Genomic DNA, 27882 nt, shown 5'->3' with positions numbered 1-27882 from the left:
TATCCATAACATTCTCTTGGTTTTGATTACACTTCTAAAATATTGAATAGCTACAAAATAAATGACATTGATGAAAATTTGGAAATGTATAAAATAAAGAAATATTCAGTTTTGTTCTTAAGAAAAAGTGTCTACCTAAACTTTGCCAATTGAGCTTCCATGTGATATTCTGGGGTAACATTAACTTGGACATTAACAAAAGAGTTACCAATCCATCTTATACGGCCAGGACCAATGGACAAAGGTTGTGTTCATCAATGAGACAATATAAAGATCTAAAACGCTGGTGACACCTGTCAAGCTGTTTTCAATGTTTTTATTGGAATAAACACTCGGGGGGCCCGTGAGCCTTGACCAGAATTTTTCGGGAAATTTTACCGGGACACGGGCCCGCGATTGTGCGACAGGCTCAGCCACACGGGCCCCCTGTCATAACAATATTTATATGAGAATTACCATACTTTTTTATGACGGAACATTGTTAAAACCAGTAAAAGCACTAGGACAAGTAGTTTACAACAGCTTAACTGACACTTACTAGACCTATCGATATACATTCTCTACCAACCTAAGTAAAAGAAAAGAATTGCCATCAGTCATGCAGGTTGCATCAACTGTCTTCGTGGACTGTGTGAAGGCGCTATAATAGGGCCGTATTTAGAACCAATGTGGCCCCCGGCCTACCTAGGCCCCGATGGGTCACACCAGGGCCCTCTATGCTGATTCAACTAAATGAACTTTACCATTTTTTTACTATCAAATCGGCGAATTAACCTAGGTGGCTAGGGCACTAGCTAATAAATAATTCCATTCTTTTATTGACACTAAAGAAGGATTTTAACTTCATTTCTTACTACATACTGTATTAGGAAGCTGCACTTTAGATTTGTTTACTTCAAGTCAGGTAAAAAATGTTACTTACCTATAGGCCTTGAGCCCAACCAGGACGGTTCAAAATCGGTTTGCTTTGGAAACTGTTGATTTTTATTAATGTCGATTTTCGAGCTGAGCATAGACTGACCTACAATCTTGAAAGATCAAGCACAAAGTCAGAAAATCAAGCTCATCGAGCTGATTTTCTCAGTACTCAATACAAAAATGCCCAATTAAAAGTAAAAGCTTTTATATGTCCGCAAGGCTTACGCTCATGAAATTGAAAGATTAGTCCTACGCTTTTTCCACGACCGCGGATATCGACCAGAACATTTCCCCGCAGTTGACGATGACATTGTCTCCGCGGCCGCATGAGATGTTCAATATTTTGCCGCGATTACGAAGGCAATATTGACGTTTCTTTTCCCGCAAGAGATATATCCAGGATTTTGCCACGATTGAGGAAAAAATTATTTTCCCGTCACCACGGGTTGCGTAAGATATTAGGGATTGGGCCGTGAACGCGGGAGACAATGATGTTGTTATCTGATGATGTCCTAGGTTTGGTTGCAATCACGGTAGACTATGATAATGTGTGCATGACTATGGGAAGTATTCACAATTTAGCTGCGATCATGGAAGATGATGATGACGCCTTGATGCCTCGGGAGATGTCGTGCCAAGCTTAAGTGCAAGTTAAGGCAGTAATATGTGTGATAATGTTTTTAAAGGTTATTGGGAGAGGGGGGCCTGGCGAACAAACTTTCGGGGGGGCCCGCGGGTTGTTTTTATCGCCGCCACTGGCTTCTGTGTGCGATGCTTTAACTGCATGGTAGGCCACTCCCTTCCAACAAAACGTTTTGTCAAAAGACGTTTTGTCTGATCAGTGTGCAGCCGGCCTTAAGGTTGAATGAAACCTTTTCCCAAAACTGTCTATTTCTATATATTTCTTATAAAATACATTCTTTTAGAGGCTATATAGACCCCCTCTTTCTTCTTAAACTTAAGTCAGCTCTGAGGTCTTCTAATCCCCCTTTTGTCATCTGGCACTAAACAAAGTTTTATTTATGAAGATTGACAAATGTTTATACAATGGCTGTGTCTAAATTGAGGTCTCCATTAAGCTCCTGTTGTGGACAAGGGGGCTAGTTCAAATCTGAAACCAATGCCATGTTCTCTAACTTATCCACTAGTACTCTACCCACCCCATGTGACGATAAGTCTTGTCATAGTAGCCAAAAATGATGTAATGGAAAATTGATGCTCCCATCTAAACATGATGATAACTCACAGACCCAAATGCTTTCCCACTTAGTTTATATCACTGATCTCTAACACACCTTCTTTGCAATATTTTATGCAACTTTGAAAATGCATTCATACAGATCCACAAGGTTTGAATTGAATTCCAACTTGATCAAGTGGAGAAGTTTGTCCACTTTAGGTGACTGTGATCTTGTAAACGGTGAAGACTGGAATGTAATGATTATGATGATATTTCTCAAAAACAAATATTCAGATTAAGACATTCCCTTCTAGCCATCATCAGGTCCTACTTTCTATATGGGCTGACTAGGCTATAGCCCAAAGCGCCAAATTAAAAAAAATTTCTGCAATACCGTTTTATCTACCGGAACTGTGCCACCATTTTGGCTGCCCGATACCTTTTCTTGCCATGAGTTATTATTGTCTTGATGTTTTGTATTAGCAAAATCATCAAAATTGGGGTTATATTATAACTAATATTGATTATAACAACAAATTGCAGTTCCATTTGTACATTTAAAGAAGTCAGGATATAATTTTTTTTAAGGCTGCCAGGTGCAGCATGGTTTGGTGCGCCTGATATGCTTAAACCTATGTCTGGCCATCACACACTTCTCTTCATGTATAATACAGGGATATATTTCTGAATAGGGGGACTAGGCACCCGCCTAGGGCGGTAAATTTTAGGGGCGGCAACATTTTGGGGGTTAAAAAATTGAAAGGGAGGTTTTAATCTAAAACAATAAACAATTAGCAAATAATTCTGGGAACGGCAAAACAGCCATTTGTGCTGACAAGTTGTGAGGGGGTGGGGGGTGACAAACTTCGTTGACTACAGGCAGCAGATACTTAAATACGTCCCTGGTATAATACAGTACCAATCGGTAGTGAATGTTAACATTAGTTCACTATCTATTGTTAAACCAATAGAAAATATATCGGCTATCTGACACATACTTTCTCCCTTGAGCTTGTCAACAACCTTTATCATGGGTAAGAGGTCGGAGTAGCTATGATATTTTATGTGGAAAATCATAAAAATGCAATACCTTTTAAACCGTACTTCTTACAGCGATGGGGGTGGTACCAATTTGTTTAGAATCATAAGGGCCATAAAACATACTAAATTTCAATTAAAATCGGTTGGGCCTTATTAGTTTTAAAACAACCCAGTTTTTCTGTTATTTTATAAAAAAATCATATAGATTACAATAATTTTTGAACCATAATATTTACAGCAATGTGGGTGGTACTGTTTGGTTACAGTTAAAAGGACTATAACATACAAAATTTTAATTAAAATTGGTAGGACCGTTTGCGTGAAAACTTGATTTTTCTGTTATTTTATGGGTTTTTATGGAAAAATCACAAATAAAAAAAAATAAAAAATATGTGATAAAACTTTGGATTAGTACCTACATTCCAACAATTTACAGGTGTGGTCTTAGCTCTGTATACATCTACACAGGCAGACAGACAGACAAACACACACACATACATCACTTAGTAGGTATCACTTTTGGGTTCAGTGTAACCGAAAACGGATATATATCCACCTAAAACTCAAACTCGACAAAAACAATACTTCCTCCAAATACTAGGCATAGGAGAGAATTGGGAGAAAGTAAAAAGAAATAGTTATTTGTGCAACTAGTGAGAAAAGTGAGCAATTGACTCACTCGAGAGAAATCCTTACTCACGAGCCGTAGGCGAGTGAGGAATGGTTTCTCGAGTGAGGCAATTGCACTTTGAACTCGAGTTGCACATTATACTTTTCCTACAGTTACCATAAAACAAAAACATTTGTGAAGAAACATGAACAAACATAACCTATTTTTACACAGAAGTGAACTTTTAATATAAAATTTAATGTGAAGTGACAAATACAACAGTACAACAGCTGACCAGCTGATTTACAGCCAGTGCTGCCAACGTATTTAGCGCGCATACGACGTTGCCTGCATGTTACGCGCTCACTATTTCGTGCCTTCACGTTGCAAATCTGGAGTGAGACAAAGTAATTAGAGTGAGACAATGTTAACATTGTCTCACTGGTGAGCGAATTGGCCACTTTGCTTTCTCAAATCAGTGAGAGAACACGTACATTGTTAGGTAACTGTAGGAAAAAGAAATAGCTATACAGTAATGGAATAGAGATGATAGTTAAAGCTCTTCTCAACCTGATAGACTTTAGACTGGTAGAGGTAGACTGGACTATTTAGCCTACTATATAGGAACGTGAAGATTAGAAACTAGTAAAGAAAAGATTCTAGAAATGGAGTAGCACAATGTACAACCACAATATCACTGCTAAAAGTAACATTCCAAAAAAATTCTCAAACATCACTTGGTGAATTATGGAGGAGGTATGGTAGCTTCTTCAGGATAAGGAATGGACAGTTAAATGATAAATCAGTGTATCAGAGAGAGATGATAACCATTCTTCATTCAGGGGATTCAGATTGGTTGCTTTACGAGTTGTTAACTGCTTTGTATTGACTATAAACTATGATACCATCAAGCTCAGATTAGTTTAAGTGTGATTGTCAAATCTAAAGCTTACTGGCTTTACTGGTAAAAGTGAGCAAGTAATTGTCAAACAACAACTGCAGAAAATTCAAATTCTACTATTGAAAAAATGCAGTCTGAAAATATACTACCCGAATTTGTTAATAAGCAGCATATTGATTGACTTCTCTACTAGTTGGCAATATTTATTTGTTTCCTACTTACTTAAGAGCATTTTACTTCTGTATCATCCAAAATGAACGTATCTAAGCGATATTGTTTCCAGACCCCGATGCTTTTTGTCATTGGGCTATAAATTAATGATAAATGATCTGTCCAACAAAAAGGTCCAAAACGTAAAAAATGCCACTGGTGTAAAAACACACAAAATAAAAATAAAAATTAAGGAATCGTCAAAGTTCAGGCAGGACCATTGAGAATCATATGAATAGACTCATAAATTGTGTCTTTGTCTATACGTATTCATCCATCTCAAGTCCCATGCTTGTAGGATATAATGTGGATTTTTTTGAGTGGAAATTTATACCCTATCCAAACAAATTTCTCCCAACGATAAGGTTCTAAAACTTGTACTAAGCCACTTTTTACAATCTGTTCCAACAAATATGATGAACAATAAGTAAATTCTATGAAATACAACATGTAAAGTAACGTTTGAGCAATAAAAATAGCAGCTATAAACACTGTCAACAGCACATATTCCTCAGTCAATCTCTTCACAAAAATCTAACTGGGGCCGGTCCAAAATTGAAGGTCTCTTATTCTGGACAAACTGTGTGTATTATTACTATTTTTTGTCCTAAATAGTAATAGGGATTGAGTTGCCCTTATGAAATGGCTATGGGATGGGAAGCAGGGTGATGGATCCAGATCTGTGGAATACTGCAAAACAGTGTTTATATTATATTTTACATATGTATATATATGCATAAATATGCATACTATTTAGACTTCTTTTTTAGAAAAAGAGACATTTTTGTTTTAAATGTATTACCTATCAAATCTAGCTCAGTAGCATAGTAATTATTATACTTAGCCTATTACTAGTGGTAACAAGTAAGTGACCATTCTTAAAACTTTTGTATACATTTTGTTAAGATCTTTGAGCTAAAAATGTAACAAAAGTGCCTTCCTTAAAAAAAGTTTAACGATTTACACAGCTTATTCAGTGATCGCGGTGTATGATACAGTAATACATTCCTTCGCCACCAAGTCATCTACAAGTGATACAGATACATAACGTATGACTCACAGTTTTATATGGCACTTGCGCCTATATAGTTCGTTGTTCCGCCTACACGATTCCCCGTTCCACGGCCGTCCCCCCACCAGTCGCCGCTCCGCGTTCCGCCGTCCCGTGTCTCGTCGCGCTAGCAACACAACCCACAAACAAACCAATGGTGGCGGGCGTAGACAGACAGACAGATACGGTCGTGTAACCAAGTGAAAGTGACATCTGTTACGTAGTCGCTTCACTCGTACGGCTCATATTGCACCGCGATGTCGTCCAAGTGGTTTCTACTGTGAAGTGTTTTCCGCGAATTTCTAGTTGTGTGGGTGTTTTTGTAACCAGGTTGAGTGGAAGGACGAACCGCTGGAGAGTTGACGGCCTTGAAGACCGCTGCCTCTGGGAGTCCTTGTCTGGTTGATGTAATCACTGCAGATGACGTTTTTCCCTCTATTTTAATTGTTTTTCTGTGTTGTGCGTGTCGGGTTTGTGTCAAGTGCATGTGGAATTGTGTCAACGGTGCTGCCTTCTTGTTTTGTGATCTATGATTGGTTTCTATTTGTGTATTTTTAAATCGCTAGAATAATGCGTGAAAATTATCATGAACAGAAATTTCCGCGATCGCCGATCCGTCGGGAATATTTCCCAAAGTTCTTCTTCTAGTTCGGTGTCTACAGTTAGGAGATATAGGCCTATTTACGGTGATGGTTTGTAATCTTTGTGCTATTTTGTCTCTTTTCCTAAATTTTGCTGTACCTTTTACATTTTTCATAGGGTATTAATATCATCTACTGATGATACCTACTGTGTACCTACAGAAAATTACTTTTTTTAGAAAACGTTTCCATATTGAACATCTGTTAAATCATTTACTGTCTTTGACCTTGACTTTTAAGCGCTGGAACCATTTCGTCCACTGATTTCGTCATAGAAAAGAATGACCAAACGGAATAGTGATTCTCTATGCGTTCTGCCATGTAAACGTTTTACCCCATGTTTTTTAGCTTTGCACGATAATAATTCATAATCAGTTACGTTTCTTTATGGATGTCATCAATTTCATCAGGGATATTCTGGTAGTTGAAATTAGTTTATCTAGTTCCATTCAAACAACTAACTGACAAGTTCTAGGCTACATACTAGCTAGATATTATTATTGACACCATTGTTGATGGGAAACGGAAGTGCACTAGTGCTGGTACTTCACTTCCGTTACGTCATTTGGAGTCGTCATGGCTCATGATTCCGGCGATTCCTACATAACTGAAGGCTCATCAAATTTCTCATTCATAGCAAAATATCTCAGATTCTCTATAACTCAGATAATTACCCTGGATGTTTCCTCTATTTTTGCATTAATTTTATTACCTTTTTTCTTGATCAGAACGGCATATTGGGTGTATATCTAATTATTGTATTTGTTGGGAATTTAGATTTTAATATCAACCAAAAGGTTTCCTCCTAAATTTAAACTTTCCTAGAGGTCAAAAACACTATCTATGTATTCAAATTGGATATGAATGTGTGTCCGTAAATATAATTTAACTGGAGTTATTTTGGCATGATTTTAATGTACCGGTAATTGTGCATAAACCAGCTCAAATGGGTCATTGACTAAACATTTGTTTTTCCCAAATGTTACTCTTGAAAAATTACATCCTGTTAAGCAGTATCTTTAAAGGTTATGAGGAAAAAACTGCATGTTTAATAAAATTCCTATGTTATTGTTATGGAGTAAAATAACAAAATTTAAGTTAGTTTACTTGTTTGTGCGTATTGATGATATATTTTTGATTAAATTAAATTTAGCAAATTTAGTTATTCCATACATCATACTATTCGGCACACCACTTAACATTAAACAAATAAATATACTTTTTTCCTTCCCCCTAGCAGGAAACCTAAGTACTCGTTAAACCTAGTCAAAGAAATATAGGATATGACCTTAAAAAAATTGCAAGAAACGTTTTATTTTGTAGTTTTGGGTGTGCAGAGTTTTGACATAGGGTACTAAAAGTTTCCAATAATCGGTCCACGGGAAACCCCCTAAAATCACAATTAAATATGGCGGATTTTTCCAACATTGGACAAATTTAGAAAAAAATACCATATCCATTTTTTATGCAAAGTTTCTGAGAAATTGACTTGGGACCGCGGCCAATATTTTTTAGGTGGTTAGTACTTCATTTCGATAGGGAAAGCGGTTTTGCCCGCCATATTGGATATAAATATTTTTTTTTATGCAATAATAATAGTGTTGTGACCCATCATTATAAACTTGATATTCACGCAGATTTCAAATCTTTTTTTAAATATCTTTTTTCGTTTTGATGATATATTGAATCGAAAACTCTCCCCCTATATTTATTATGGACGTTTTGTACTTTGATTTTTAATACTAGGGGCTTTTCCGGGGACCGATTTTTGGCAACTTTCAGTATGTCACTCTGCAGACCGAACACCACAAAATAACCCATAAAACGTTTTCTTGCACATTTGTTTAATGATCCCTGTGTCTTGTGTGGGGGTATTGTATAAGCAGTTGATTGACTATCAAGCTTAATTCCAATTATTGTAATTATACAGGGTGTCCTTAACCAATATTTTAGGGCATTGTTCCTGAGTAAGAAACATATATAAATATCACATTAAAATTGTCCGGATATCCTTAGTTACTCACACAGGCGCCATTTTTATTACTTATTAATTTGTTTCTAATAAGTGGTTAAAGATACAATATTGAAACTTTTTGCAAACATTTATGACAACTAGGCAAAGCTTCAAAAATATTAGGCCTATGAGATTTTTCAAATTCATAAAACAAAGTGGCGGCCATTTAAAATGTTGTCTCTTAATAACTCAAAAACAGTTTTACAAAAGTTTAAAAGTTTTGATTTCGTATCTTCAACCACTTTTTGAAAAAAAGATTATAAGTAAAGAAACAAAATGGCGGCTGTGTGAGTAACTAAGGACTTCCGGACAATTTAACTATAATTTAGATAGCCTATGTTTCTTATTTAGGAATAATGCCCTAAAATATTGGTAGAGAGATCCGAGACACTCTGTAGTAGGCTAGGGCCTATATCTAATTCAATATTCAGTAAATTAATAATTTTTTGCTGTCACTTTAAGCCATTTTAAATATTTTATGATTTTATATTCTGTAGGCCTATAAAAACAGTTTAGAAAATGTATTTAACCTTACACCCTATACAAAAGGTACATAGGCTATTATAAACATTTACAAATATATTTGGTTAAAAACACATGCAAATTTTACATTTTAAATGGCCAGTAGGTAGGCCTACAACATAAACATGCTTGTAAGTTTTATGATTGATTTTATAAAAGTCAAGGTCAAAGCAGTATTTGTCAAATTATTATCATTCTTCAATAAATCTGTCTCAGGAAAACAGGTCACAGTTTTAACTAGTATATTATTAATCTCTATGGTTGTTTAAACAATTTTCATGACTCTTTGTTTCAAATACTATTGGACCATGAATGCATAATTTCACTTTATTTGGAATATAACAGTATTTTTTCCTCATTATCGGTCTTTACATACATACAGTCTTTGATTTATTTTTATAAAATGATTAATTAACTTGAAAATGGCCTTATTTGTTTTAACTCTATATTGCAGTGAAGGTAACTTCTTCTTCTATCCTTTATATCGGCAATTCAGACGAACCTTACTCAAATCATAGTGTAGACTCTTCAGAACTTTCCAAAACAAAAGGTTTAGTGTCTGTGAGGACTAGTGTGCAGTTATGCAATACTTATGATGCTCAAGAAGTGGTAGCATATTTAGGAAGTGAAGGTGAGTTGTTTTAGATTTAAATATTTTTTTCTGAATTCAGAGGGCTCAAATTGATTGGACATGGATGTAAACATGTACATGTCTAGCCTATTTGTTTGAAATTGTTAACTCGTTGTCTTTTTTTTTTCTTTTAAAAACTAATTGTAAACTTTTTTACAATTTTACTCTTTAAAACCACAGTTTTCAAAACTATCTGTTTATTTGGAAACTATACCGAGAAGAACTTGTTATTATAATTGTTAAGCAACCTGCCTTTTGGCTTTAACCAACCCTCTTACCCCATTCTATATTGTTTAAATGATTACTGTAAGCAAAGTACCTTTAGAAGATAAAGGTAATCTTATTTTATTTTAATAAATGTGTTAACCACATTAGAATTAAAACCATTTGTTATCACTCTATATTAAAAAATAGCCCATTTCCATACAGCTGAGATCTTCGAAAATCTTCAATTTCCATACACCAAATAGTTATTTGTGCAACTAGTGAGAAAAGTGAGCAATTGACTCACTCGAGAGAAATCCTTACTCACGAGCCGTAGGCGAGTGAGGAATGGTTTCTCGAGTGAGGCAATTGTACTTTGAACTCGAGTTGCACATTATACTTTTCCTACAATTACCTAAAAACAAATAAATTGGTGAAGAAACATAACCTATTTTTACACAGAAGTGAACTTTTAATATAACATTTAATGTGAAGTGACAAATACAACAGTACAACAGCTGACCAGCTGATTTACAGCCAGTGCTACCAACGTATTTTGCGTGCATACGACGTTGCCTGCATGTTACGCGCTCACTATTTCGTGCCTTCACGTTGCAAATCTGGAGTGAGACAAAGTAATTAGAGTGAGACAATGTTAACATTGTCTCACTGATGAGCGAATTGGCCACTTTGCTTTCTCAAATCAGTGAGAGAACATGTACATTGTTAGGTAACTGTAGGAAAAACAAATAGTGTGATCAGCTGACTTTTCCTGACATAAAAATTACTTTTGCTACACAAACAATACTTTGCCTGACATCAATAAAGTTACAACCAGCAAAATTTTACACTAAAATAACTGTTCAGCCATATTGGGATTAGATTAGAAAGATTAATAGAATACAAAATATCAGATAATTTTGTAAGTATAATGAAGTTGTTTTTCATTGTGATAAAAAATATTATTCAATACTCATCACAAAAGTCCAATTTTTGGGGTTGGTTGTGTATGGAGAAAGAATTGTTGTCGTCAAAATTTTTGAGATTCATCAGTTGCGAGTGGATATATCCGTTTTGGGTTCCCCTGGACCCAAAAGTGATTAAAGTGATATGTGAGAAAGTATGTGTCAGATTGCTAATACCGTTTATTTCTGTATGTATTTTTTAACACTACTTTGAATTACAGTACTCTATTATTTGGGGAATATTCATATTTAACTATTGCCATAGTTTTCCACCATTCAACAAAATCCACCATTGCCTTTTGTTTAAAATAATGTTCTCCTTTTTGCAGTAACTGTTGGGTTAGTAGGGAAACTAGTGACAAATATACCTCTTGTTAAATACAATAGTTGTGCTCTCTTGAAGACAAAAGCTGCAATCATGCTGTGACACAACCGGTCCTTCAGTGCTCGAAGACATCTTTGTGTTGTTTCAAAAGATTTAGAAAGTTTGCGGTAGTTAGTGTAGTACTGTTAGCTATTTTGGTAACAATTATCTAAGTGTTTTCCTTGTACAGTATCTTTGTCCCCTCTGTTTGGGTTCGATTGGAAAGTATTTGTAAAAATCGAGTTAGACTAATCCAGGGAGCTGAAATATTGTTATTGAAAACATTATACTAAACTTATTTATCCTACTAAATAGTTACAGAATGTCTAGTACAATTCAGTAATTCTGGTGAAATAAATGTATTTGTAAATGTGGAATTTTTATACATTTACATATTATACATTTATGTATATTAAATATTATGTCATGAAATTAGGAAACCAGTAAAGTAAAATTAAGTGGGAAAAATGTGTGTAATATTTGTAGTTTTATATGAACATTTAATTTTATAGGAAAGCATTAATTCATTGGGATCCCTGCTGTTTGTGGCTTTTAAATCTAATTATTACTCTCTTGATGTCTTAGTATTTCTAAACCCATCTTTCACATTGTTTCAGCTATGCTGTGAACTTTCCTGTAGTGTTTGGTATTCCTAAACTGAAATTTACCTGCCAGGAGAGTTTTTAGCCTGGATCCTTCATTATTTTTTACCTAGAACATTCTGCACAGTCCACACCATTTCCACGCCACCTTTCAAACTTTAAAGGAATAACCCATTTTCAGCTTCTCTTAAAAATAAGCAAATTTTGTTCCAGATGGGTCAGATGAGTCGGTCCCCAGATCTTACGAGAACATTGAGCCCCATGATGAGACAGCTTACTGTGATGACTTTGATGACTCCTTCTCAGACTCATCGTTTGACCAAGAGACCATCACTCCTAGTGTTCAGGTCAGTCACATTTTAGACCATTTATATATAAAAAGATACATTTCCAAGGTATTTTTTGGATATTTTGTTTTATAGTGTAACCAGTGCTCGATTTGTAAAAAATGAGGTGACAAAAATGTAACCTATTTAATAAGATAAAGTATCTCTTTATGTCAATATTTTTATCTTTCGAAAAGAGAGTTACCAGAATTCTGTACCGCCGCGTTCCCCTGCTAATCGAGCACTGAGTGTAGTGTAACTATTTGTGAATAAAGTTAAAAATTATTGAAGAAAGGTTTAAGGGAAAAGTAAATACATCATGATTAAGATTATAGGAGAGTGCAGTTTCCTATTCAGAAGTTAAGAAGTTTTATTTTGCACTGTTCAATTCTATGATGCCCAAAAATCAGTGTGAATATTCGAAGTCTGTACTGCAATGTATAAATAAGGAAATCGGCACAAATTATTACATACTACCTCAATACGTCTAATTTCCCTCTTTTCTTTTTAAATTAAAAAGTAAAATTTTGTTTTAACTTATAAGTCATGTTCAATTTTTTCTACTTATGTACCGTACAAATTATACCGGAGCTTAGGGCCTACCTTCCAGTGGTGTAGTCGTAAATTTTCTCTGCCGCTTGCATTGTCTCAGAACAAATTTTGGGTCGCATATTAATGTATTATCATTTTGGAAAAAGCAGAGTGGGGACGCCGTTCCCTTGTGCTCCCGCCGCTCTACACCACTGTTACCTCCATTCTAATCCAAGGTAAATATTATGATCATGGGTGAAAAGAAGTTAAAAACAAGACGATTCGCATTATTCAAAATTATTTATTCGACAACATTTTCAATGTAAAATACTCAATTAACTTGTTACTCAATTAGCACTAACAAGATAGCCCAAAGGTCTATCAATAACAATAAAGTGGTTTGCCTTGTAGTCGTACAAGGACAAAGATATTTGATTCTGGTCAGCGGCTACATGCCAATTTTTCATGATTGGTCTGTCCATGCTATTTATTTCTACTTTGATTAGATGATTGACCATAAACCCTCAATCTATAGCAATAAATAAAAATTTTGTTGGTTGAGTAGTAAAATATGGCATAGGTACCTTAAATTTATAGCAATACAAGTTCCTATCAGGTTGAATAAAAAAAGCGTTCAGCCACAAATAAAGAGTACTCAAGAACTACAAGCTGCAACCTCAACAACAAAGATAATCTAAAGATAAATCACTATTTCAGGTGGAAGAGAAAAAGGCGGCCCCGTTGAGTGAAGGTATATACGGCCTGATGAAGCAGGCTGGTCAGAGGATGCGTAAACATTGGCCTTTAGGCAAGAGTCTTACACGGATGGGCAAAACCAAGAGCACTTCTAGTGGTGAGTAATTCTTTTTATACTGTTTCTGTTTTAAATATGACAAGTAACCAACATATTTGTATGTTTGCTTTGCACTCATCTTAGCATTTAAAACATATATTACTGTAGCAAAAACATTTTAGAATGTAAATTTAAATAGAACAAATAATACTCTAAATTAACTAATTATCTTGCTTATAATAGCTATTCAGAATAATATAGTAAAGACCTCCTTTGCATTAATTTTTATTTTCCACCAACAGAATGTAACTTTGAATGTGTAAACTTAATAATTTTGTACACAAAAGTAACAGAATATTGATAAAAGAAACAGTCAAGTAAAATAAATCTGAGATTATATGTTGATCCTTCCTTTGCTTATGGTAAAAAGGTTGAATAGGGAATAGAATTTTCTTAAAACAAAACTAAAACTGTCAACTATCATAGGGAAAAAACCTGCCATTTTGGAAAATTTAAAGGGTGTAATTACTAAAATAAAACACTGAAATCCAGATATAGCTGGGTAGTTAAGTAGTTATAATGCTTGCCTAGCAATTTGAAGGTTCCTGAGAAAATTCAACTATTGTATGATGATTTGAAACTGTTATCTATCATAGATCATAGAACTAGTCCTGGGATTAATAAATTTTGGTCCCTAACAAAGCTACACAAATCCACAAACCCATTTCTTTATTTACTATGTTAAAGTGAAAACACCCAATTGAAACCTCATCTTAAATGGCAGCATGTGGTGACATACTAAATTGACTACACTTGTGTATTTCTTTTATTGATTTTATTCGTATTTCAGTCCAAAGTGTGGCCAACCTGGGGCGTCGGGGTTGGTCTTTCAAAAGTAGAGACAAGCCTTCCACAGCCCAGTCTACCTTCTATCTCAACTCTAATACTTTGACTAGGACTGACTCTAAATCGTAAGTTACCGTTAATGTCTCTTCACCTCCATTAAGAGTATGAGTTATTTGCTTCTAGTTACTTTATGTTTTAAAGAACACTTGGAGCTGGAGAATCTAAATGTCCACTTCTGATAGCTTATCACCTCATGATGACAGTCATTAGTTGTAAACTGTCCTCGATAATTACTTTTATCTTGCATTCTGGGACTGTCCCACTGCTTTTGAGAATCCAATGTGTCAACTTCTTATTATACATTGTCTATGATAGTCGTTATTGAGTACATCTCTTGCTCTCTGAATTTATACCAACGTGTGAAAAATATATTGAATTATTGGTTTATTAACCATTAGCCAATATTGCAGTACTCTGTACTCATTTATATATTTATTAACGGATACACCATTTTTACAAGAAAATACAGAGTGTCTTTGTGACAAATGACTGGCCAGTACATAAGTAGTGAAAATACTGGAAACAACAAGATTTCAAGAACAAGACATACAAGATAAAGTTAGATAACATAAAAAAACTATTCACTATAAATAACTATCAGAACAAGTCAACAATACAATAGATTCTCAAAAACAATACCAGTACCGTATGACAACACAGAACAATAATGATAGCAATACAGTAAAAACCATGCAACTTGAGCAAATACATTCAGAACAATGTTGATGAAAAATAGATAAATACTTGCAGAAAAATAACAATATGATAGACTCTGTGACAAGAACGAAATAACAACAGGATAAACTCTAGGAAAAAAAATATAACAATGCAGTAAATAAAAAGCTTAGGAACATGAATTTGATGCAGGAGAGCAGGTGGAGTAGGGCAAAGGCAAGGAGATGAGCATTTCCCTCAGCAAAAAGATGCTTCATATTCATATATGAGTTGTAAATAAGACTAAACTCATAAGAATAGTTTTTTTTAACTGTCTAACAATACAAATTTTTTCATAAAATCGTTTGATTTGTTAATCCTTTCATTTTACTCACTCAAATAGATAATGGAAAAGTGATTTCTTGCAGTATTAAAATAAAACAAAAATAAATCAGCTACATCAGTCTTTCAGTATATACAAAATTAAAAGTTATGTTTTCGGTATTTGTTGTTCATTTAATTTTGGATTGTGATTAACATAATTAACTAATATCACTTTATTTTTAGCAAAACTAAAATGTTAGGAAATTTAATTATAATTCATTGTAATAGCCCCAAAACTGCAATAATAACAAAATGGGTTTTATGACGACTCGTCAATGACGTTTGATGAATGTGTGTTTGTATTTTTGAAAACCTACAAAGCTAATAAAGCTAAATTAATGTATTTATTCCCTGGAGTGAAGTGTCTTGACGATGGCACTTCGCCGATACTTGTAACACTATTGTTACTTTTGGAACTGCATGACAGAAAATAATAACCCATCTAGGAAATTTAAATGAAGTAAAAAAATACCAGGTGATTTTTTTGTTCCTAAGAATAGCCAATTTTTAATAATAAAAAAATGCCATAACAATATACAGCATTGAAATGTATAATCAGCTTGTAATTATGGCATGTTATGGATTTTTAAACAAGTTAAAACATTTTTCAGTGAGACAAAAGTAGATCCTCGTAGACTGAGTACAGCTTCAATGTTGGCTCGACCAACTTCTCCTCCTCCACCACCCCCTAGAAATTCTGTTGGTAAGTAAATTTTACAAATAGCTCATTTTGAAGCCCTAATACCTGATGAATAAGACAACATAAGAAACGTAATAAAACCTTTGCTTACACCGGCAGCGGTACCGGTATTTGCTAGATTGTGTGTCATAGTGTAAAAATTACTGCTGCTACCCTTAGAACTTAGAGGAAATAAATTACACTCTGATTTAAGCTTTGATGTTTTTGGATGTGTTAAAACAATATATTTGATACCCCAACACAAAGTTTTTGCTTGCTATTGAAAATAATTTTTTTTTAATTTTTAAAATTTTGAGGGTTGCTTTAATTTTGACATTTGCTTAACAGAACCATAATAGCATCCTAAACTGTCAATTACAAGTTTACAGTGTTAAACTAAGTTCCTCTCTTGTTAACTATGTTAGAACTTATTGATTAATGCTAAAACAAAAGTAACACAGTCTAGGATTTTCTAACGATATGGTCCACAAATTAGTTTTCATTTATGCTAGACCATACCGTAGAGGAAGCGTCAATGTTCACTCGTTAATTATTACCACTGTGTTCTACGGTAAAAGGAGGAAAGTGCGTTTATGGTCTGCTGAACTCAGAAGAGCATCCTAGTTACTTTAATTAGCGGCAATTAGTCACATTTCCCTGATTTAAATGTTTCTAATGCATACGGTTTTCTCAAACAAATAGTAAACTAAAATGTGTTTCGTGCAGATGAAAGCAGCAGAAGAAAATCTGCACTGAATAGCTCAAACTCTTCGGGAGACAATGAAGGATATATCGGTAGGTTTGATATCTAAATTCAAAATAATAAAAAAATTCTGTTTTCACCACACTACGATGTTTTTAGCTGTTTTACAAACGTTAATAGAAGACTGGAAGCTAAGTTTTGCTGTCCATGCCAGCTGTCATTGTCATTTGGGGGCCGAGTAGGTTTTACATCACTAGGGCTGAAAATAAGCAGTTCGCTTATTTACTTAAAACATGAATGTATATTAAATACACAAGCAGTGCATTGCAATAGACTTGTTTTATTGTGTTGCCTGACAATATTCCTGCTTATTTATTTAAATATTTCCTCACATAACCTTAAAGTTTTAGTTGTGTTGACTATTAGCGTGCATTTATTATATATATTTTCTCTATTATGTATTGTGTGCGGAAAAATAGTGTTTGTGCCACGCGCCAAAAGGGTTTAGCAGCTCTCAATCGTTTTAAGTTCTCGACTTTGTCTCAAACTTATCTCGAGTCAGCAAAACCTCATTTTTGGCCCTTAGGTACGAAATATCAAACATACTATTTCTATTGATCACAATTAATTGTTGTAATTTTGGCTAGTATAGTTGTATCAACCAAAATTGTTATTTCTTTGGTTGATTATTGCTTAAGCTAAACAAAAGAGCAAGTATTCAGCTCAATTTCTTAATTAAAGCATTAAATAAACATGTTATCTCATAAATCTCTTATCCATTTGGTTTTCAGTGTCAGATTTTTGATGTGGCTTAATGTCCAATAACATGTTTTTATTATGATATTTTTTCTCTCATACGTATATTCCCTAATATGCACTGTTCAGCTTCTTCAGTACCTAAAATGTAATATGGTCCTGTGTATGAAGTAAAGTGTGTTATTTCCAGAAGGCCAGCAAAGGTTGTCTCGCAATGGTCATGGAAACAGCATGTGGTACATTGAAACCAGCACGGACACTGCTTCAGAGCATGGTAATGAGGATTTTGTATAGCATCCAACCTTTGGTTATCATTATTAGCCTATATTAAACATAATTTTCTTTTGCTATGATACATGAATAAGTTTTAAGATAAGTTTTGTTTGATACAATGTTGCCAAAACCATATTTGATGTTAGTTACAGACTGCACTGTTGCATCAGATTATTATTGTGCTGCCAATTTAAGTAGATTTTGTCTTATCATTATGGCCTAGTTGATTCTTTGGTAGGTTTAATTTATTTATTTAAGAACTACTGTTGGATGTTGCTTACTATCAAGAGAAAAGATTTACGTTTTCAAGGCATTCCCTATGGTTGAAGTGTCAGAAGATCGATAACAGTTTACTACAAACAAATATTTGGGATTTTTTAGTTCGTAGAAAAAATTAAAAGAAAACCAGTAGTAAAAAATAGTCCTGTTTGTGAAGTGGTCCGTATAGGAAATGCTCAACATGTAAATGTTTAGATGTTTAATGGCCATGGAAAATCTACCTTTAGTATCAATAGTCTTTGTTTCATAATACAAAAGTGTAAAGGGTGGTTGCAGGTAGAAGAAGTATATAGAGATGGAGGTATTAAAAAAGTAAATTGTGTCTTATTTTTGATCAAATGACATCAATGAAAACTTCTCTTTTTTCAGGCTCCAGTCAAGGCTCGGATCTCAACCTCCGTTTTGCTGATGAACCTTTGTACCAATTCTATGCTGAAAACATTGCAAAGGTATGCTTAGTTCTGTGTATTTGCTTCACTTAAACTAAATTTGTTAAACAAATCTGTTGCTAAACATTCTGCGGATTTCAAAAATGTATAGGATGGTGATCAAGTTTTTGTTGTAGACATGTATCAAAATTATTTTTGACACTTGGATGGAGAGTGTTTAGTGAAGTCTTTCTTTAGCAAAAAGTTCACCAAATTTTTACAAATGATTAAAACCTATTCCATTCTCTCTTGTCTATGAGTGATTTTAAATACTTTACTACAGGCAGTATTGGTAGGCTACTATTAGGTCTACTATAGTCTGTCTTGTGAAACGTTATGCTGGCCTATCCGACCATCTATTAAAACAACACAGCAGTTTTAGTTTTTTGTCCTTCAGTAAGATGTAATGAGCAAGAGTCTATCCTGAGAAAAGAAATTCAAACATTTTACAGCATAGGCTACACAAATATTAGAACTGTTCACTGTCACAAAATTTAAGTATCCACAAAGAAATGGTTGAGTGTGAAAGAGAAATTTACCTGACCATTGGCCTTGAAGAAATATCTCTTGCCAGCTTAATCGTCCCTAGGTTGAAAACGCTGTAAGTGATCTAGCTCTATAATAAACAGTATAGACAATAGACAATAGACAAATTCTTTATTCCTTCAACAATATACACATATTGTAATAGACATCGTCAAACTTAACAAGCAATAACAAAATATCAAGGCAACAAATATTTGTTCTGTCAAAAGATACATATAATACATAAATAAATGTCACAAAAATACAATATCTAATCTGTCTACAATAAGGTCATCTTAACTTTGCAACAAAAACTCATATTTCATAAATTCATCTATGTCATAAAAAGGATTTTTTACTAGCCAGGAATACAATACTTTTGCAAATTTTCTTTCTGATATATTCAGCCAGGCTTTTGGTAACTTGTTAAAGAACTTAAGACCTAAATAACTATGGTAACTCTTTGTTTTGGTTAATCTACATTTTGGTAACTGTAGGAGATGTCTATCTCTTGTTTCATAGTCATGGAATATGGCTCTTTTAGGCAACGATGGATAGTTTTTCTTTACCAACATCAGAACATCATATATATAAAGATTAACAAAGATTAAAACATTAGCTTCTACAAATAATGGTCGACAATGTTCTGACGGTTTAGCATTCATTATTATTCTAATTGCTTTTTTTTGTAAGATTAAAATTCTCTCCATGCCTATACCATTTCCCCAAACTGTCAGACCATATCTTAAAATACTTTCAAAAAAGGAAAAATAAGACATCCTTAAACACACCTTAGTTACTTGTCTTTTTAAATTAATCAGTAAATATATTATTCTACATAACCTTTTACAAACAATATCAATCTGATTTTTCCATGAAAGACTAGCATCAATACTTATACCTAACAATGTTACAGCCTTATTTACATCATCATATTTTTAAAAAAATATACAGTATATTTTTGCCTTGTACAGATGACAATGTCAGAGTTGTCTGACAGAGACAGTGAAGGCTATGAGGAGATCACTCCTGGAGACCTGAGCAACTCCGTACCCTCCGCCCTAGATCTGGTGTCTAGCTGTCAACATCGCTCCTTGTGGTGTGAAGTTCCACTAGTCCGCTATAGCGGGGTTCTCGGTTAGTAGATTGCACCAAATTGTCTTCTTCATAATATTTCTTTGTTAACATTAATTGATTCTTGGCCATGATAGCTATTGTGAAATCAAAGTCAAATTTCGCCCCTTTTCACTTTGTATTATTCAAGGGTCATTATTCTGTTTCTGAATTCTGAAAAAAAATTATTATACTTCAGTGTTAAATTTACTAAAAATAATCAGTGCAAAAATAATTTCCAGATACGTTGAGCCAATCCAGAAAGAGGTTGCAGGAGGCAAAGTTTGAAGTGATGACTTCAGAGGCCTCTTACTTCAAATCACTCACTGTTTTGGACAAATTGTTTGCTTCTTGTCCTCTGTTCTGTGATGAGAACATTCTGACTCGAGACGATAAGATAACACTATTTGGCAATGTTGGAATAGGTGAGTTGTAGTCTGAATTTCCCGAGATTATTTATTATGCTTAGAAAAGATTTCAGTTATAAAACTGGCTCTGTTGAACTAATTCAAGAAAGTAAGTTACTATTCTGTACTTTGAAAGTAATCGTATTTATATTTAGTACATTTTAGAAAAATTCCCATGTAGGGAATAAGCTATTACCGTAGTACTCATGGACCTGGACCCAGGACCGATCTAATTTTTCGTTTTACGGTCCCTAGAGGCCAAAAAAACCATTCGTTCAAATTCATACATTTATATATGTCTCCGTTAGCAAAAATGGCAGGAATGCATCCTTCTCACAGGCATCAGTGACGTTGGGTAGACCCCAGCCGCCAGCAACGAGTCTGTCTGTTCCTCCCTTGTCTATTAATTAACACTTTAATATGTCACTAAACTAATTATAATTTTTTCCAGTTCGCAAGTGTTCAGAAAAGCTGTTGTTAGCGTTGCACTCTTGCTGGCAGGAATGCATCCTTCTCACTGGCATCAGTGACGTTGTTTATGATCACATCAAGTCTGAGAGACAAGTCTACATCAAATATTGCACAAACCAGATCTCAATGGACCGAACACTTAAAAGACTTAAGTAAGTAGTACATGGCATTTTTAGAAGTAATCATACAAAGAATTTACATATTTTAAAGTAAAGAGGATGCATTAAAAAACAACTTTTAAGCACTTAAATTTTTAACATATTAAAAAATCGTAGTTGTAGTTTTGAAAGTGCAATAAGACAACATTTAGGGCAATGGAATACAGCATTTGTTTATCATATCAAAACCAGGTTCGGAAAGTTTGGATAGCACTGAATATAATAATAATAATTAACTACTGTAATGTTGAAAGTCAATAGAACTGAAGTCAGTTGAAAAAAATATTAAAGGTCTTAAGTTTTTTCCCTTCTTAACAGCCATTAATTCGTTTTGATGGCACACACAAAAAAACTGATAAAATTAAAACACTCCTATACTGTAACCGTAAAATATAAGATAAAGCAATACTCATCTACTCAGCCAGAGGTTTCTTTTGGCATAGGAACTAAAGCTTTATCAGTGGTAGCAGAGAGGTAGGCTGATTGAAGATATAAGGGGTTTTTACTTGTGGTACGTAGCCCCGCTAAACAAGCAGAATGTACATTCAAGCTAAGCTGTGCAGAGCCTGGATTGTATAATCCAAGTACAGACAGGGGTGGCCAAGGGGTTGCCTCAATGTACTTGCTGTGATTTATAATCAGACCACCGAATCGTTCTCAGGGAGGTTCTAGTAACTGGAAAGGTTGTAGGGCTGAGGATCAGCCAAATCTTTACTGTAATGTTGAAATGGTATTTTTTCAAATCTAAGGAGCCACTATATTCAATTGATGTCTCTTATGCAGATGAGAACTAGTTCTTGATCTTCCTGTTATTTTATTGCAGACAGAACAACAGTAACTTCAGCACAGTGCTGGCCCAGTTAGAGTCAGAACCTCAGTGCCAGTCACTGACTCTCTACTCGTTCCTGATGTTGCCAATGCAGAGGATAACTCGCCTGAGGCTGCTATATGAAACCATCCTGACACTTGTAGAGCCCTCTGATTCAGAATACACTTCAGTCCAAAGAACTCTTGAAGTTCTCAATAAGGTAATTTAATTAATATACTTTTTATAAATTAATTTATTATTTCAGTTTAGGGTTTGTCAGGATTATTCCAAAGACATCTTCAGTACATTTTTCAAACAAAGTCAAATGGATAATATTATTTATTTAAAAAAAAATGTTTTTCTTTTCCGAGTTCGTTTGGCTCTTCTACCCGACTGATTTTCATGATTGAGGTCTCAAATTGAAGGTATGCACGCACAGATTTGCCATCAAGCATCGGCATATATTTATTTATCTATAATCCCACTCTGCTTATACGTAAACAAAATTTGCTCCCCATGTATTTCTTATGGGAGTAAAATTTGGTTTTTCTTTTCCGAGTTCGTTTGGCTCTTCTACCTGACCAATTTTCATGATTGGAGGTCAAAAATTGAAGTCATGCACGGAAAATTTCACATCAAGCATCAGCATATACTTACCTACCGTATTACTCGACTAAAAACCATAATTTGATTAATTTGCAAATATTACATCAATTTAAGATGTATTTCACCACTTATAATTATATAATCCAGCCTATGAACTTTCAGTGAAATATCAGCTTTTATTTAAGCAATTAAGATATTGTATTACTCAATCAAAAATCTAAATTTGATTATTTCTTGGATATTATATTTATTTTAACGCTGCTGAGCAGCATGGGTCCTCTAGTATTATTTTATGAATAGTAAGTAAGTAGTCTGTTCTAAGTTAATATTCTAAAATCAGGTACTTAATTTTTGAAGGTTTACTTTCTTAATCTTTCCCACATGCTGTATCATATTAATGAATATAGTCTATGTATGTTTATTGCAGTGTGTTAGTGAGTGCAACGAGGGAGCCAGGAGTCAAGAAAGGCATGAAGAGATGGTCAAATTGAGCAAACAGCTTGACTTCCCTCCAGAGGTTAGTTTAAGTTACGTTAGTCCAAGTAATCAACAAGTTGTCTGTATGACTCTCCAGTTTTGACATCTATGGCGTCATTTTCAAGGTGGTAGAGGTAAAATTTATTGAATGATATATTTTACGTCTTCCAGCTTGAAAACTATACCATAGACAATGTAATCGGTCGCCATATAGACAGACGACTTGTGGATTAAGTGGGCAGAAAAAGGTAACCTCTTGTAGATAATTTGTGAAGTAACCTAGAAGGCAATACAAAAAATTATGTCATGTTCAGGTTGTTAATATTGTTTTTTTTTCAACACAGAGCCAAATAGAAGGCTATATTAGACAAATTGATAACATTTGTTGAAATATGAAACTTTTTTATGTACAGGTTCTAATAAGTTCTGGATGTCTAAAGTTGGACCCTTACAAATTTACTAAATAATAATTGTTATAAATTTCAAGAAATTTACTTGATTGACTCAATATTGCAATACCTACTGTTTTAAGATAGCTGTGGCAGCCCAACAGACAATGTATGACTCCAGCTAGGAACAGAATCATGAATACTAGGACACTTCTGCATGGTAGATTTCTTTGTGTAAAACACTCTAAAATATCTCGTAACTGTTAACAGATGGCAGTTCCCATACTGGAGCCTGGCAGTGATCGCTGGTTGGTCAGGTCTGGTCCCATGGTGCAGATCAACCTTGATGCCAAACAAACATTCAGCAGACGACTGTCACGCTCCGGCCCCAAACTGACGTTCTTCCTCTTCACAGACCTACTGCTTGTCACAAAAAAGAAGAGGTGGGTTGGGAATCGATGTAGAATATGTATTTAGGTTTACATCCTAAAGAAAGTGGAAATTAAGATTGTACATTTTGACAAGCATTGCAACAAATGGTGATTGTGTGTGTATAATCATTGAATATTTTTTACTTACTACATTGGTTGTTTATCTAATAAATAATTGTTCCATAAATGTAATGGAGATTGGTTAAGAACCTAACTTAAAAGCAGACCATACATTTATAAGATAAAAACTTATTTGTTTGTGATGTCAAAATCTATATAAATAAAATTAGAGTTTTGTCTGTACATTGCTTAGAATAATGAACTTTTTGGTTATTTTTACATTTCATAGGTCAGAGAAACCGAATCAAACCTTATCTCAATTTCTGTCTGTCTGTCTGTCTGTCTGTCTGTCTGTCTATCTGTCATTCTCTTGGTAACGCTAAAATACGCACTTTATTACAACTACTCCTCAATAACTATAGCACTGTCCCGCCTGAAACTTATTTTCCAAATACTATACATATATGAGATGGTTTTAGACGTATTTCATCGAATATGAGACAGTTAGATATTTAACAGTAAACCCTTGAAAATCAAGTTTTTGTCGATTTTTGACGTGGAATTTCTGGAAGCCCATGTTAACCTTATGAGAAATGAAATTATTGAATCTTAACAGCTGTTTCAATTAAACAAGTTGGTTCTGTTCTGTGATGTTCAATAGCATTAAAGTTACAAGGATTACCAACAGGGTGCAGCACTAGCACTATTATTTCTTTTACATTTATGACAACAGCTAATTTGCAACCTGGAGGCGAGTGAGCGTAGCGAACGAGCTAACCTGAAGGCAAGTGAGCGTAGCGAACGAGCTAACCTGAAGGAAAGTGAGCGCAGCGAACGAGCTCCAACATACAGGTGAGTGAGCGTAGCGAACGAACTTCAACCAGGACGTGATTGAGCCATGCAAACGAGATCAGATAGTAAAAATAAAAGTAAGCCTACCGTTATAGGATCGACCGGCAGACACAGAGGTAATTTAACCTTTTATTGATTGTCATACCGATCCGGAACAACAAAAAACAACATAAAATGAAGCTATGTATAATAGTTTGGCCAGCATATCTTAAAATATGCAAACCAACTGCTGTTCGTTATATAAGAAGGTTTCAACTGAATATTATAAGATCCCCGTGCGTAGAACGGGTACACAGCTAGTTGTTATCTATTTAAATTTATTTATTGGGCGTTTTTCCTGGATAACTATAACTGTTTCCTATTCATTTAACAGAATTCAATTTAAGAACTCAATGGAATGGCTTATAGTTATTAATTTGATCTTTTTGTAATTTCATTTCTCTCCCTTTTCTATATGTTTCATATTATTTAAGTATGTTTAAATCTTGATGTATTTTAATAATGCTGCTTGATTTAATCCACAAATATTATGTGTCACTCTCTCGCCACTTTGGTTTTTAGAACAGAAAATATAATTTCCCTCCATTATTATTAACATAATTTATGACAGTGAGGAGAGCTACCAAGTGCTAGATCACTGCCAGAGGAGTCTGGTGGAGACAAGAGAGATTAGAGATTTCCCTGGATACAGCCGTAGTCTGCTGGGTCTGACCCTGCTGGAGAACGCGGAGAAGAAGACTGTGGACATGGTCAGTATGCTTGAATATTCATAAGATATTTCAGTAATGAAAAAAATGCAAGGGCTTTACAACAAGTCAAGTCGTCAGTTTGTACTTACAAATAATATAAATGTTCCAAGGGCTTTCAATGGAATTCCACATTAAAAATAGCAAACAAGCTTTCCAAAACCTGAAAATTGTCACTGCACCAAGCCCTGGGCTTTAAAATAGTTATTAGCTGAGTAGATAAGTGATTACAGTTATTTCTGTGAATAATATTTAGGCTTCCAGTCTGATTCTGAGGTACACCACTAGCTTTTTGACTTTGATGGTTATAGAAACATAAATTGGACTCAGCTGTGTTTGATCATTGGGTGTTTATAAATGATCGTGCTGAAAAAATCACTTATCCGTATCAAACCTATACAACGCCCATCCCACACTCGCCTTCCATTCCTATTCAAAAGTTAAAATACACTTTAGTTACATTCCTATCTCAATCTCACATTCACAATGGTGATATTGACAGTTCACATTGATAGTGGAAATGGGCTTTCTGCCAATGCACATAACACTTTGCATTTTACCTTTTTGTGAAGACTCATGCAATTTACAAAAACTTCATCCTCATGAAAAACGCCTCTTAGATATCCTATCTTAAAAAACCCCTATTTGAACAATGTAACTAACACAAGTTTTTAACTAAAAAAGGAAATTTGTTGGGGTAAAATACTTGTTCAACAAGATGGAAGTAGACAACCAAAACAAAGAATGATTCTGGTAGTCAGTCATAGCAATGCCCCCTCCCAATCATCCATTCTGGTGCCGCCCTCATTGTAATCTTTTTGTAAGGATTTTCCATTTTCACTCTTTCACACAACAACCTGTATATTTGCTACAGACGGTGAGTTGTGAGAGTGAGCCAGAACACCAGAGGTGGCTACAAGTGCTGCAGCCCCCACAGTCAGATCAACCTGGGGAGACTCTGTACGAGGGATGGGACTGTCCTCAAGTCACGGTGGTGCACGCCTACACACCTCAGCAGCCTGACGAGCTGCCGCTGTCACTGGGTGACGTCGTCAACGTGCTTAGGAAGACTGAAGGTGTGTACAGTGATGTAGAGCTTTATATAAATATCCTGTCCTCTCATTGAACAAACCATTGTTCACTTATTTACACAAAAAAGTCATAAAAGTGGTTTTTTTTTATAAATTATTCTGAGTTTAACATTTAACGCGTTCGCTGTGAGAATCCCATTGGCGGGGGGCCCCCCGTCATAAATCCGAGGCAGCCTCGGTGCATCAACGATCAGCTTACGCAACAGGCATTCAAATATTTTTGAAAAACTCACAGATAGCAGCAATGCCTGGATTTGTTGCCAGTGTCTTTGTAATGTGGCTCGAAGAGACAAAATTACCGATAACGGGACAAAAAGCGTTGCCGGACGGGATTTTTCGGGAAGTTTTACTACCAACCTAAACCCAACCTACACCAAATTAAAGTATAGGACCAGCACAACATGCTGACATAGTTTAGTTGATCCCCAATACCCAAATAAATGCGGAGGACACAGTAGACCAACTTGTATTACACTGCACCGTGACTCCTATACTGGAGTCATACGCACGCTGTGCCAGTACGGCACGATCAGAGTCGTCAGCAGCGAACAAGTTAAAAATTTAGATAAGTTTTTAAATTTGAGTGAATCTATATAATGTATGTTTGTTTGTATGTTTGTCCTTTATGGACTCCGAAACCGCTCGACAGATTGTAATGAAACTTTCAGGCATTATTAAGCATTATTCAATGATGGTTTGTGTAAAGTTTGGTGCAGATCCGTCAAAAGGGCTCCGCCCCAGTGGCTCTGGAGTTTCCCATGTTAACCTTATGAGTACTCATATTTAAATGGAATTAAAGAAAATTAACAGCTGGTTTAACTAAGCTATTTGATTCTGTGGTGTTCAATAGCATTAAAAGTTAATAAGTTTACCAACAGGCAGCACAATTATATTTTTTAAATTTATGACAACAGCTAATTTGCAACCAAAAGGTGAGTGAGCGTAGCGAACGAACTTCAACCTGAAGGCAAGTGAGCACAGCGAACGAGCTCCAACCTAAAGGTGAGAGAGCGTAGCAAACGAACTTCAACCAGGATCTTGAAAATGAACAAGCATTTGACATAAAAGCATAGGACAGGACGACGTCTGTCGGGCCAGCTAGTAACTCATATATTACATCTGAAGAAAGCTAATTAATTACTACTAGTGTACATGTTGCTCGAATTCGAGCAATTCTAAAGC

The 27882-nt window shown here is 34.8% G+C and overlaps 1 protein-coding gene across 3 annotated transcripts in view; it reads left to right on the top strand.

Annotated features, from left to right (window-relative positions):
* The window catches only part of LOC129002133 (uncharacterized), a 123682-nt gene that overhangs the window by 93582 nt on the left and 2218 nt on the right, over nucleotides 1–27882 (top strand). The window contains exons 9-23 of one of the 3 annotated variants that reach the window (XM_054429732.1): nucleotides 12068–12201; nucleotides 13429–13564; nucleotides 14355–14475; nucleotides 16060–16151; nucleotides 16854–16922; nucleotides 17780–17860; nucleotides 18508–18587; nucleotides 20066–20228; nucleotides 20447–20629; nucleotides 21063–21234; nucleotides 22064–22268; nucleotides 23082–23171; nucleotides 23791–23963; nucleotides 25474–25612; nucleotides 26484–26685. In XM_054429732.1, the coding sequence (XP_054285707.1) occupies nucleotides 12068–12201; nucleotides 13429–13564; nucleotides 14355–14475; nucleotides 16060–16151; nucleotides 16854–16922; nucleotides 17780–17860; nucleotides 18508–18587; nucleotides 20066–20228; nucleotides 20447–20629; nucleotides 21063–21234; nucleotides 22064–22268; nucleotides 23082–23171; nucleotides 23791–23963; nucleotides 25474–25612; nucleotides 26484–26685 (2040 nt within the window). Of the gene's footprint in view, nucleotides 1–12067; nucleotides 12202–13428; nucleotides 13565–14354; nucleotides 14476–16059; nucleotides 16152–16853; nucleotides 16923–17776; nucleotides 17861–18507; nucleotides 18588–20065; nucleotides 20229–20446; nucleotides 20630–21062; nucleotides 21235–22063; nucleotides 22269–23081; nucleotides 23172–23790; nucleotides 23964–25473; nucleotides 25613–26483; nucleotides 26686–27882 lie in introns of all 3 variants that reach the window. The other 2 variants (XM_054429731.1, XM_054429733.1) reach the window with 2 other exon arrangements.

The sequence above is a fragment of the Macrosteles quadrilineatus genome, unplaced genomic scaffold (genome assembly GCF_028750875.1).
Source record: "Macrosteles quadrilineatus isolate MER2022 unplaced genomic scaffold, UCM_ALF_1.0 Scaffold_9__3_contigs__length_116548681, whole genome shotgun sequence".
Taxonomy (NCBI): Eukaryota; Metazoa; Arthropoda; class Insecta; order Hemiptera; family Cicadellidae; genus Macrosteles; species Macrosteles quadrilineatus.
This window is presented reverse-complemented; position numbering and strand designations above follow the sequence as displayed.